The sequence below is a fragment of the Mytilus edulis genome, chromosome 3 (genome assembly GCF_963676685.1).
Source record: "Mytilus edulis chromosome 3, xbMytEdul2.2, whole genome shotgun sequence".
In the NCBI taxonomy this organism is placed as follows: domain Eukaryota; kingdom Metazoa; phylum Mollusca; class Bivalvia; order Mytilida; family Mytilidae; genus Mytilus; species Mytilus edulis.
The window spans coordinates 25195422-25209337 of record NC_092346.1 but is presented as its reverse complement, the minus strand read 5'-3'; the positions used below and the strand labels follow the sequence as shown (position 1 = coordinate 25209337).

Here is a 13916-nt window from a genome sequence, read left to right as displayed (position 1 = left end):
TATCAAAATTCGGTAAAAAGAAAATTTCCGAATAGATAGCGACGGAATTTGTTTATGGAGAATGTTGCAGTATCATCAACATTATTGAGACAGCTTTCGACTGATCAAAATGTAATTGTTTTTAAGATTTAACTTTAAATCATAAATACCTCCAAATTTCATCATATTTACAGATCAGACATATGCCGGTAGTAAGCTTATCAGCTCTTCCACAGCACAGATAACCATTCAGTGCTCCTAGAAATTGTCTATTTTAAAAGGGGCAGGTTGCCAGTTGAGAGCAGGACACTTTTTAAGGTCAGGAAAAGGCAATGCTCAAATATTTTTTTGATTCATGATGTCTCACAGGCACTTGTTTCTTAACTTTCTAGCCATGGGAAGGTCAACTATTCATATAAATAGTAGAAGGTGGCTAACGATTTTTTTGGGTCCTACTAAAATGCGCGTGAAGAAAAAGCGCCCGGGGAAGAAAAAATAGCACCCGGGGAAAATAAATAGTTATTGTATTGGCATGAAACAACTTTGTGACGATAAAAATAAGTTATGCAAATTGATTTTTTTTTTATTTTAGACAAGTATTTTGCAAATAAAGATAATAGACATTTGTAATAAAGCACAAACACAACTAAGAATGTTTCAATTTAAACAATAATATATGATTACTATTTCGAAAGACAGATAATAATGGATCACAGTTAATGCTGAAGATTTATAAATTGCAAGACATCAAAAGACATGTTTTTCAAAAACGATATCAAAATGAAAACTTAAAAAAAAACCTTAAAATTCACAGTTAGATATTGCTTTATACAAAATTAAAATAGTTACACAAAAAAAAATCAGCAAATAAAGCAGTACTATACATGTACCGTATAGCAAAAACAATGGTATAAAAAGCAGGAGTTGGGTTAAATTTTAAAACTAAGCACTGATAAGCATAGCCATTAAAAGAGATTCAGTTTTAAAACAAAGAAATAATTAATCTATATCAACATCTGCATATAAAACATTTACTATTGTTTAAAAGCATTAAAAGTAAAAAGGAAATATTAAAACACTGATAAGCATAGCCATTAAAACAGTTTCAGTTTAAAAAAAATATATAATAATTCGTTATCCATGTTATCAGCATATGCATATAAAACATTTACTTAATTGTTAAAAAGCACTAAAGTAAAAAGTAAATATTAAAACACTGATAAGCAAAGCCATTAAAACAGTTTCAGGTTAAAAAAAGATATAATAAATCTATATCAGCATCTGCATATAAAACATTTACTATTGTTAAAAAGCACTAAAAGTAAAGCACTATGCGTCTTACCACCTATTCATACTAACTGTCAACTACATTACTGTTCATAACAAATATAATACAATGTACATTAAAAGTTATGTTGAAAATTTCAAGGTAGTGGTCTTGTTGCTACGAATACGCTTCTTTTGGTTTGGCTTCCTTGCGGTGGTTGGAGTTTTAGGAATCTTTAATTTTCCGTCAGATGATTCCACAAAATTGTCTCTAGGTTTGCTTAGATTCATTAACTTTCTGAGAATGGCGTCCTTTTCTTTTGCACATTTCGACGACCATACCACTTCTGTTACTTGAAGTTTTCTAGCCCAAGGAGCCAACGCATAGTTCCCCTGGCCATGTAATGCTCGGCGTATATCTCGATATTGTAATTGAACAATTTTGTGTAGTTTGCCTATAAGGTCCGGGAGCTTAACGGCTTTCCAATTTGTTGATAGTTTTAAAATATTGTTCATGGATTCGCATGAATTGTTCTTCCAGTTAATTGGGGCAATGTCTTTTTGTGCCGGTTCCCAGACATAGTTCTTCAGAGATGATGTACTACTGCTAAAGTAACGTTGAAACGCGGGAACACTGTACTCGTACTTCGCTTCCAACTCCATTACCTTTAGGTCAGACTCTACATCATCAGGAGACGAGAGGAGACCATCTACGCCAAAAACATCGTTGAGCACAGTGTTGTAATTTGGGTCTTTTTCGCCAATGACTTCCCGCAAATGTCTCTTAAAATTTTCCTCAATGTGACGTGTGCAAAGAATTTGCTGGGAATCTGGAAAGCACTTCTGTATTGCTTTCGTCAAAGCTTTTTCTTCATCCGAGCCAAAAACAAGGCTTTTGCCACTAATCTGTGCTCCAGGAATATCGTCCAAAAAGCACTGGAGGTGACTAAAAAATCGGTGGTAAGTGTGGAAGCAACCGTCCCAGTGGAGGTAGCATGGCCCAAGCATGATTGGCGCTGGAGTGTTAGAAACCTTTCTTATTAAGTTCTGGTTGTGAAAAACTGTAACAGTAACATATGCAGCCCCCAAATTAAAAGTGCGGTCAACCCCAATGATATGCTTAGATTCGGATGAGCAGAATTTCTTGAGATCGAGAAGTTGTTCATCAGTATACACTACTACTGAAGGGGGTTTGCCGGAGAGTTGAACAATTTCTTTAATGAATGGATGACCATGTTGCATACTCATTAATGTTTGTATGTTGTCGGCATTATTAGATGCCTTCTGTTGATGCGGTCGTTCCCTTTTCTTCTCGTTGTACTTAAAATTTTGTATCTGTTTTAAGTCTCTTGGGGCTTCCATTGAATCATCTAACGCTAGATCGGTATAAATTTCCCTGCAATTCTGTGTTTTTACCATTCCCTTGATGTCATCAACAATTTGTGCATTTGTTCGGATGTAATCGCCATGTCCATTTTTATTATTTCCATGCAAACTTGTTGTTGTTGGGAAAATACCAATATATTCCACGAACGCTACCCCATTACCGCTTGCTGGGCTTTCGGGACTGGTAACAACCCATGATATTCTCCTTTGATATTCAGGCAAGCGCTGTAGTTTTGTGTATGCTCGCTTCAACACTAACACTTCTGTTGGATTTGGTTGTGGTTCTAGCGGAACTCTTGCACCCTTTACTGTTTTTACGAAAACGCCTTTTTGGAGATCAATATACTGCAAACGCCCGTTTTGGTACACAAATCTGTGGGTCTTCAAAGAGACACGACCCCATGCGCCACAATCATCTACATATTGTCTACTTTTCCCTTGCTTTTCCTTCTGTTCGTTAATTGTATTGTCAACCATATATCCAATGTTGTTTTTAATTCCACTGGGAATATGCAGCTCCTTGTTTTTAGCATCATTTGATAAGACAAGCATGAGTTCGTCAGTGCTTAAAAATTTGCCATTATTTTCCCTTCCATTCGGAACTGTAATGCTTGATTGTTCAGTATTGTCTAAATCGGATATTTCAGAAAACTCATCGCTCGTGTTTTCTGCCATATAATCATCATGCATATATGTACGTGCTCTTATTGGCGACGATGTCTTCATAGTGACTGATTGTTCCATGATCTCAGTGTTATCAAGATCTATAGTAGTTTGGTAAGTTTGGTACATAGAAGGTTTTCTTATCAAAGGCACAAAGTGATTTGCCGACCATGTGATAGTGTGATCAGGGGGTGAACAACTTGTCCACATAACAGTAAATGTTTTATCTGTTTCATTTGATGGTAAGCATGTGGTATTCAGAGTAATGAACGCAAGATCACCAGTGCCGTTAACTGGAGGATATACAACCCTAATATTGTTTCCAGTGACATTGCTCAATGCGTGAAGTGTCCATTGTGAAGAATAACCGCCGGGTTTTGAACAGTCAATACATGACTTATTATAACTTGGGGAGACTAGGAGAATGTTTCTATAATTATCAATCTTAGAATACTTGTCGCTGTTTAATGACATTTCAATGCAAGTACGGACACGGAGTTCGGTCACAAGACTGTTGTCACCCACGAGGGCCATGGAAGCAGAACTGAACAGACAACTCCCATCTGTTAAAGACGTCAATGGGACACCTGAAACCAAAATAATAGAGTTTAATAGATCGTTCAATGTTGTACTGTCCCAGGTCAGGGGAGGGTTGGGATCATTAATTTTTACATCAATTAGCCCGTATTTTTCTTGTTTGAATTGTTTTACATTTTTATTTCTGGGCCTTTTATACGGCTGACTATGCAGTATGGGCTTTGTTCATTATTGAAGGCCGTACGGTGACCTATAGTTGTGACATTTGGTGAAAAGGGGGTTCATTGGCATTCACACAACATCTTCTTTATATTTTAGACATATAGTGTAAAGAAATTTCACTTATTTACGTATACCCAGTATAATTCGAAGCCTCGAGATAGTTTAGAAAGCATGTGACTTCATTATTGTCCAGTTATTTTGCTGTCTTTTATTATATGACAAACGAGACAGTGAATTCAAATGCTTCATATGAACCAGATATAATTTTTTTTTTATATTATATATTTTAAAGCTTAATGTTATTATAAATTTATATTTCCGGTATTTTCTTTAAAGCACCAAGAATCTCTCACCATTCTCATTCATCTTGTATTGTTTCAACAGCAGTTTGGATGTAGAATGTTCCGAGTATACCGCCAACTTCTCTTCGCTGTACTCAGCTTCAGTCATTGTGGGTAGCATTCCCTTTTCTCGTTTACAGCAAAATCGTAGGTAATTAAATTCCTGTTCACCAGCCTAAAAGTAAACAATTTCTTTATAAATACCTAGTCCTATAATATAAGACTCTGCAGGTTCATAGAGTCTTATATTATAGGACTATATAAATACCCTATATGAAATACACACAAATGGTTTTGAATATTGACGATTGTGGTTAATTGGATTACCGTAATCAGTGTGTCGTGTGTACAGTTAACGATTGTTAATTAGTCTTATCTTATTTTATTACAATTGGATTACCGTAATCAGCGTGTCGTGTGTACAGTTAACGATTGTTAATTAGTCTTAGCTTATTATATTTATAAATATACATATCATTTCAATACTTTATTACTTTAAGAATACATATAATTGTTAAAAATTAAAACGGGGGAGAATAATTGAAATTAAAATTCCATAAGCATACATTTTGGCTGAACAAGAAGTTTTATTATTTTCTCTCTATAATTTATAAAATATATTACAAATCTCACCTCTGTCAATCGTAATAATGCTGATGTGTATGTGTATTCATCTGACTGATCATGGGAAAAACACCCCTTGCACGAATAATTCAATTTTTTTTCTGTCAGGAACATCTCATAGTCTGCTAGTTCCAGCTCTTCACATCGTAGATGGTACCACGTATCACAATTGTCACAGCAGATGCTTGCAATTTTACAGTTTTTACGGCATATCCCACAGTTCCGGAATATCATATTAGCTTTAGCTTTTGCAGTAGGTTTAACTTTTCTTTTCTTAGTGGCAGGCATATTGAAACCCTTCAACAATCTTCAACCGTCAATTCAAGTGTGTTTTATAAAATACAAAACTTTGAAAAGTGTTCACCATGCAGTTGCGAATATTAGACCTCAGGCAATGCTTATTTTTAAATAACGAAATATACGTTTTGATCGAAGACAATATCGTTCATGATTTTTCTATAAACTCTTGTTTATATTTACTTACTTACTATAAAAAAAATTGAAATCTAAAATGTAAAAATGCAAAAACACCATCTACATGTACACTTTAGATGTAGCATCGTGTATATCCCCATTTATATTTAGGACAAAACAAGCAAAATTTTTATTTTTTATTCAAGAAAACATTAATGTTGTAAAATTTTATTTATTTTATTCTCCCGGGCGCTATTTTATCTTCCCCGGGCGCTTTTTCTTTTCTCCGGGCGCTTTTTCTTTTCCCGGGCGCTCCCGGGCGCTTTTTAGTAGGACCGATTTTTTTAGGTCACGACTGTCTCTGCTTTTTGTACCCTTTAAGTTTATGCAAATAATCTCTACCTTATATGAACTACTTCATAGCGTATTTTTCTTAAACACTAAACAAATTGTATATACCCCACACAGTCCAAATAAATATGCATCTTGTAAGGCTATTTTATTTTTTCTTTGACTCCTTTATGAAGACGTCATAATTATTTGGTCTTATCCCCCACAGTGTTCCTCTTCACAGTAATGTAAATATTATTCACAAAATCAAGAGTTCATCAATCTGATCAAGGATTTGTATATATTTAGACTAACTATACAAATCCTTGATCTGAGTCATAGTTTATTCATATTCCCTGATGGTACTGTAGGTTGTTGCTGACCATGTTGTTAAGATATATAGGAAGATGTGGTATGAGTGCCAATGAGACAACTCTCCATCCGAGTAACAATTTATAAAAGTAAACCATTATATGTCAAGGTACAGCCTTAAGCACAGATTTAGCACAGATTCCTGTTTGCACCTCTGAATCAGTGTTTGCCTAGCTGATTTATGCAATTGTATAGGGGTATAATAAGCCTTCAAAAATTAATAAAACCCATACTATATAGTCAGCTATAGACAGCCTAGGGATGACAAAATGAGAAACAATTTAAAAAAAGATAAACAATATGACAGAGTGAGAGAGAAACCTTTGACAACTACTAAATAACATGAATAACAGGCAGTCAGGCACTAAGAAAGTGCAGAGACTGAACATGCTTGTTATGTCAGTTTATCTGGTTCTTGTCTAGGCATGTACATTATACATGTCTTTTGGAAACACAGGAACTGACTGAATGATGGAAAACAACTATTATATTGTCCTTACTTGTACAGAATACTTGTTTGTGTTACTACATTTGTAAATTTATGCTACAAATGTATATGTATGTGATAAAATTGGAAAAATCGTAATTTATTTCCCTTTCAAGTGTTGTACCAACAATTAAGTTGTTGAATGAATGAATGATGGCAATCAAAAGAAAATCGAAGATTGCAAACATGTGCATTTAAATTGATGTTATGTTAAGCACTGGTTTGGTTGATTGATGATGCTTTAACCCTTTCGTACCGAAATTATCCTTTTGGCACTGTATTATTTAAATTTGGAGTAATTATTTAATATGGAATTTAACTAAATCATGGACTTCATGGATATTTACATGTCAGAGCTTGTTGAAAGTATGTGTCATGGTTTAGGTAAATTTCACAAATCTTTAGACACAATGGTTTTGTCTTTTGTTTAAGATATGTACACAAATAAAGTGACTGGGAAAAATAAAGATAATTAACTTACTTTTTCTCACCTGAAAGACACACAGGATTTATATATCTTCACTTGGTCTGTGCGACACACATGATTTATAGTTTTCACCTGGTCTGTGCACCACACAGGATTTACAGTTTTCACCTGGTCTGTGTGCCGCACAGGATTTATAGTCTTCAATTGGTCTGTGCCATGTGAGCAGAAAATGTTCTTGTTACAGTGTAAACAACTGGTTTTTTTTTATCATTTTAGTGGTTATGGAGGCACCTATAGAAACATTCATCAAAGATTTTGTATGGACTAGGACTGGTGAAACAGTGTATACAGATTTGTCTACACCATCTGTAGTGTTACTTAGAGATGTTAAAACCTGTGGATCAACAGCTTTGGCTGCTTTGTGGCTTAACATCCTGCAACATCCCAACAACTACCCTGTACAACGATACCCCTATAGAAAACTTTACCAGACAAATGGAACTTATAAAGTTGTACTAACAGTGGATGATGTGACCTTGACTGTTTCAATGTCCTTAGGGTCTCTAAAAATGAAAGGAGAATTTATACTCCATTGGTTTCAAAGTAATTTCTTGAAAGTTTTGGATGCATATGGAAGACCATGGGCAAACCCTCAACCATTAGATGACAAATATTCCAAGTTGAGAAAAACTTGGGAGAATTTACCTTCAGTGAAACACTCTGCTGGTAAGATTACAGCTGAATAATATTTTGTGATGTTGAAAGTATGTGTCATGGTTTAGGTAAATTTCACAAATCTTTAGACACAATGGTTTTGTCTTTTGTTTAAGATATGTACACAAATAAAGTGACTGGGAAAAATAAAGATAATTAACTTTCTTTTTCTCACCTGAAAGACAAGTTGTCCTTTCTTAGTGGCCATGCTGATAATATTTTATTTAGCCTAATTTTGTTCTTCAAATACTTATAGATAGAGTTAATTGTGTGAACCAAAACTGATTAATTTCTTCCCTTTCAAAAAAATTACCTTAATGGATGCAGAATATGTTTTTTTCTTCAGTAGTTGTAATTGAGAATAAAACAGAGGTGAGAGAAAGCAGAGAAGAAGCTGTTACTGAATACAAAGAAGAAACTAATTCAGAAAACAAAGAAGCAGATACAACAGAAGAGAAAGTGGTAGAGAATCCACCAGAGGAAAATGATGATCTGATAGATTTGAAAGAGGCTCTGCAGAATGTAAATAAAGAAAGGGTAAGATAATATTTTTTCTTAAATTGATATATAAATGTAAATAATTTGCTTGAAATTATTCAGTTTTTTATTGTGAGCTGATGTCAATTATGTGTAAACCGTTTTTAATTTTTAACAGTAATTATGATGTTACTAAGTGGGTCTCATTGGGGTCTAAGCGTGACGCGGGATTGCCGATATTTTGTAAGCGTGACACGTGAAAGTCAAATTATTGTGGCGTGAAAACGGGAAATGAGGTCTTGCGGGACCCGGGAAATGACAAAAAAATGAGAATTGCTTACGTACATAGTGTAAGTGGGATACGGGAATCTGACAAAACAGTAAGCGGGATCCGGGATCGGAACCCCCCAATGAGACCCCCTACTAAGAGCAACCAGCAATAAATTGATAAACAATGAAGTTGCAATTAAAAATGAAATACAGTGCTTTTATTAACCAAATACAATCTGGGGAATGCTTGTTGTATGAATGGCTTACAGTTTTTCTAGTTATTCTATGAAGCATGTTTTTTTCTTTGTGTCAAATATCATCATTACAAAGTACATTTATTACATTATAGAAAATGAATATGGATTGATAAAAACTTTTCTAAGATATAAGTTACTTAAATTTTACTTGAAAAAAGGGGGAAGTGAGGGGAACCAAGGAAGATATAAATAAACACATGACTAAAGAGAAGCTTAAGGAACATGAACACAAATCAAAAACTTGTTATCAGATGATTTAGAAGTGTACTTTAATTTGAGACATTCTCTTTAGAAATATGTTTGACCCATGGGTATTCTTAAAATCATCAAAATAAAAAACAATATAATGCGAAAGAAGGAAATAATTTCAAATCTGTTATTTCAGGGTTCAGATGAAGACATAATGAAACAGATAGCAAGTTTGTCTGCTGGCTGTGTCCAGCATGGTCCAGAATATATTTACATCTTGTGGAAATCTCTGCTAGAACAGTGGTTCAAAGATGCTGACAACAGGGTTTATATTGTTACTCCTCAACTAGATGTGGATCGTTTGAAGGACGTTGTCCAGCTCGTACTGGATCAAAGATTAACAGCCAATTTAGAAGCTTTATACGTTCACCAAAAATGTGATCTCATTCAGAACATCGGCGATGTGAAAGCCACTGTCCAGAAACAATATCCCAGCAAAGACCAAGTTTTCATTGAGTACAAAATCTATAGCAACATCATTTATCCATTAGCTGAGTTTCAGTGTAAATTCATAGCATGCATCAAAAAGGGTAAAGTTACCGTATTACAAACCAGTGCCAATTTCCATGCAGATCATTTTGTTAAGGAGAGTGTTGATACAGTCAGTTTTCATAGGATGTCAAAAGATGAATTTCATCAGAGATTCCTCAAACCTATTCTAGCTTCACAATTTTTGCAAGTCAGTGAAAAATAGTCAACTTTTTTGTTATTATGCATTGTCATTTGTGTACCGGTATTAGTTTTGCTTTTAGGACACTCATATTGATAATAATTATGCATTGTGTACCGGTATTAATTTTGCTTTTAGGACACTCAATGACATATTGATAATAAGCTATCACCAAATATTTAAATAATAATTGTACATGTATAAACAAGTAATTTCACCCCAAGTACTGTAAAACAACATTTTATGCATGTGTTTATGTCTATTTGTTACGAGGGGTCAATTTAATAAGAAATTTAAAAAAAAAAAACAATAGCTTTAAAACTCATTTGTGCAAGGTGTTGTATATGTGATAGTCTTATGATAAAAGAAAAGAAATGGCAAATAACCTGCTTTGGTTGGGCACAGTGGTCAATCTAAATGTTTTTTCTGGCCTGGACTATGTGCCTCTCCCACTATCGATGATTGGGAATTACAAAATTCACTTGAGTAGTAATTAAAATACAACTCAGTGTAATGATGATTGATATAAGATTTAGGTATTGGTTTGCTTCTGTAGAAATAGTTTTAGATTTTTTTATTCCCCACCTACAGTAGTAGGAGGCATTATGTTTTTCAAGTTGTTTGTCCATCATGTCTAAGGTTTAAAGTTTTGCTTCAAGGGAGTTTGCCATGAATAAGTTGTGATTACATCAACTTGAAACTCAGTACATGTTCAAATAGGATGTGAACTTTAAAAAAAATCTGCTAAATTACTGTTTTTACAGTTTCCTAGTTCTCTAAACAAGAAAATAAATATGGTTTAAGTTATGGTAGTCTTCTATGAAGTTTCGGTCACTCCAGTTTTAGACTTAGTACACCAATTCATTATGATTTGAAAAATTCATCCCAAATTAGAGTTATCAACTTAATATCCTGTTTTTATGGTGATCTGTTTAAGTTTTCCTTCAAGGTAGTTTACATTTAACTATTAGAGTTGTAATCACATCAACTTGAAACTTATAATATAGGTTTATTTTGATGTGAACTTTTTAAAAAGATGTCTGTTCGAACCAGATTTCATCGTTCATAAAATATTGATATGTGATAGTATGAAAGGGCCATTGTTGCCTATTTACACATATTTTTTTTTATTATTGGATTTTGTCTTTTACTTTTATAAATTTGTTATTTGAATGATTTCATTTTGTATGTTATTTTCATAGATTATTTTACACATTTTTATATTGATATAAGATGTCCTATAGAGATTACTATTATATGTACAAATCAAAAATTTATTTATTTAAAAAAAAAATCAACTAAAATTGAAACTGATCAATAAAATTGTTGGCCAGCTGAATATTTTAAAATTCCTTTCTTGAATTTTACTTTAGCAATTTTGATTTCATTCAACAGCTGTCATTTAAAAAGTTACAGAATTTATATAAATTTTGAATAACATAACATATATTGTATGCTATTATCTGTGATATACATTGTGATCTTTGCCATTTTCTTGCCACAAAATGTTCAATCAATGTATGTTTAAAGATCATGTCAATCTGATACTATTTGGACTGAATTTGAAAAAAGTGCTGGTATTTAGGTCACAGTGATTTATGTATACTACATGTATCTAGTACTTATGATCTACAATTTTTGTTTGTTTGATAATACATTTATATGCATTTTGGACAGTTTTACCAAATCAAAGTTCAGTATCGCTTTTATTTTTGTTCCTCCACCACTTATTGGCAGGGGCATATATATATATAGTGCTATTCTCATTGGTCGTTTATATTTCCAAGTCCAAATGTTGTCTTGACCTGATGCCTGTAGTTATTGAAAACATTTGTATGCCCCATTTTTATGCATTATGTTTTCTGGTCTGTGCGTCTGTTTGTTTGTCCGTCCCGGTCGATCTGTCCAGCTTCAGGTTTAAGTTTTTGGTTGAGGTAGTTTTTGGTGAAGTCGAAGTCCAATCAACTTGAAACTTAGTACACATGTTCCCTATGGTACGATCTTTCTACTTTTAATACCAAATAAGAATTTTTACCCCATTTTTACCATCCACTGAACATAGAAAATGATAGTGTGGATGGGGCATCTGTGTACTTACTGTACTAGGGACACATTCTTGTTTATTCATAATACATGTGTAACCCGTTGTAAATATTAATTTACAGATCAAGGTTCACATTTTGTTTTGGACTACCTTATTTTCATGGAGTTTTGGAATTTAGTAACAAGTAAGGCATATCTAGTTTATGATTTGTTCATTTATAATTTTGAAATAATAACATATTAAAATATGTTACGAATGAAGTTACATGGATTTGCATATACTTAATGGTTTCACTATAAATTATATATAAAGTTATTTATTCAGATTTATGGAAAAATTTATTCAGAATTAGCTTTTTATGTCAACAGTAGAATTCTTTTTGAGATATATTATAATGTAGAAACCAGAAAAGCTGGAGAAAAATTATTTAAAGTCATATTATACTATATATAGACAACCAGGTCGCTAGAAGGACCTAGATATAGTAAAAAGTTTACTTTTGAAATTCCTGGGTAGATAACAGAACCAGTATTTATTTTGTGTATTTTGATCAAATGTCCTTTGTGTATTTTTATCAAATGTCCATGTGCATTGGATTTCTCATATTATATTGATGTCCAACTTTCTAGTTATTTTGTTATTTCCATAATTTTCAATATACCAAAGATACCTTTATTTTGGAGTCGAAAAATAACAAGACAAGATACTAATGGGTAAGGTGGTAATTAAAAGACTCAAGTAATGAAACTTGTTCACATTGCTACTTTTGAACGACAAAGACAGACAGTTTTTACCATTGTACAATATTTGAAACCCATTTAGGCACAAATAAGAAAAGTTACTGGTATATTTGAATATACTTCCTGTGATATTTTTATATAAATGTATACACTCATAGATATTTTTATCACTTACTATCAAATTACTTACATATACAAATGACATATTTTAGAATTCAGTATTAGAATGTTTTAGATGATCTTTATTGTTACAGTATATTTTACATTCAATTTTTTTATTAACATGTATCTTCACAATGTTTATAAATAAATTATACACCCTTTTCCTTCGTCTTTTAATTATATTGAACACTAGATTTTTAGAAAGAGTGTTTAAACATCAAACAAACCAATGTACAATAAGTATTTCAGGCAAAACCCCCTAAAACATTACTGATTTGGAATAGTGGTCATCATAAGTGTTGTTTATTGTTTGGACTCAGGCCATACTTGGTGGTACTGGTACAGTTATTTTTTTTGCATCAATGCATCTCAAGTTCTCAACTTTATGAAGTACATGAGGCATCTCCTCTCATTATTGACTGGAACTTAGAATTTTTCAAATGGTATATTTTCTCATTGTAAAATGTATGATGCTAAACTACGACTGATTTGTACCTTAATTCACACATACTATGAGGTTCCACTCCTTCAATTTTGGCTCAGTAATTTTTGAGTTTTTATGAGTTCTAAAGTTAATTTTCTGATCAGAACAGACCATTGTCAGAACTTGGATGAATCATGGTATTTTAAAAGAAGTCTGTATATTAATTGTGTTGGTGTATTTTTTAATTATCTATTATGATAGATCATTGGGATTTGAATGCTGTTAAATTTTCTATAGCTTTTCCAAGACTTCAATGTCAATTTATTCAGATTTCTTTTTTAAAAGAGAATATAAAAATAAGAAGATGTGGTATGATTGCCAATGAAATAACTCTCTGCAAGTGACCGCAAGACACAGAAATTAACAACTATAAGTCACTGCACATCTTTCAACAATTGGTAAAACCCATACTAAATAGTCCGCTGTAAAGGGTCCTAATATAACAAATGATAAAGTTCCTAAACATTCATTCTAATACCAAATTTTACTTGAACTTAAGATTATAGAACCTGTATATGGAGTATACTGTATATTCCCTAACATGATTTCCTTGATAACGAGGGAAGCTATTGACCAAAGAGTTTCAAATGGTGAAGTTGAAATCATCCTTTAGAAAATTTTATGGACACCTTCAGAGGTTTGTTGATCATTATGGAATAACAGTTTCACAGATGACAACAGCTTTGTTCCAATTTATTTAACTACAATCCTGTGACCAAACAAATAAGACTTACCACCAGATTTGTACTTACATGAGCAACAAGACAAGTGGCACATCTGGAGCAGGAGCTGCTTACTCTT

General features: G+C 32.9%; 2 protein-coding genes across 3 annotated transcripts; one reads left to right on the top strand and one right to left on the bottom strand.

The window, feature by feature from the left end:
- Positions 1-7: 7 nt before the first annotated feature.
- LOC139516045 (uncharacterized) lies at positions 8-12794 on the top strand. 2 transcript variants are annotated; one of them, XM_071305853.1, is made up of 5 exons: positions 8-111; positions 7325-7774; positions 8112-8299; positions 9152-9774; positions 9837-12794. In XM_071305853.1, exons 2-4 carry the CDS (start codon positions 7330-7332, stop codon positions 9707-9709), a joined length of 1191 nt encoding a protein of 396 aa, XP_071161954.1. In that variant the 5' UTR covers positions 8-111; positions 7325-7329; the 3' UTR covers positions 9710-9774; positions 9837-12794. The 2 variants fall into 2 exon arrangements, with proteins under 2 accessions (XP_071161954.1, XP_071161953.1); XM_071305852.1 differs by having other exon boundaries at positions 8109-8299.
- LOC139514810 (uncharacterized) lies at positions 4378-5443 on the bottom strand. Its single transcript, XM_071304427.1, has 2 exons — positions 5028-5443; positions 4378-4569 (listed from the first exon to the last, which is right to left on the bottom strand). Exons 1-2 carry the CDS (start codon positions 5304-5306, stop codon positions 4384-4386), a joined length of 465 nt encoding a protein of 154 aa, XP_071160528.1. The 5' UTR covers positions 5307-5443; the 3' UTR covers positions 4378-4383.
- Positions 12795-13916: the final 1122 nt, after the last annotated feature.

What these genes read in the sequence shown, in the direction of transcription:
- LOC139516045 (XM_071305852.1), top strand. Translation starts at nt 7,330, where the DNA reads ATGGAGGCACCTATAGAAACATTCATCAAAGATTTTGTATGGACTAGG. An exon ending in TTCAGTGAAACACTCTGCTG is followed by an intron (nt 7,775 to 8,108) that starts GTAAGATTACAG and finishes TTTTTTCTTCAG; the next exon opens with TAGTTGTAATTGAGAATAAA. An exon ending in AGAATGTAAATAAAGAAAGG is followed by an intron (nt 8,300 to 9,151) that starts GTAAGATAATAT and finishes CTGTTATTTCAG; the next exon opens with GGTTCAGATGAAGACATAAT.
- LOC139514810 (XM_071304427.1), bottom strand. Translation starts at nt 5,306, where the DNA reads ATGCCTGCCACTAAGAAAAGAAAAGTTAAACCTACTGCAAAAGCTAAA. An exon ending in CATTATTACGATTGACAGAG is followed by an intron (nt 4,570 to 5,027) that starts GTGAGATTTGTA and finishes GTTTACTTTTAG; the next exon opens with GCTGGTGAACAGGAATTTAA.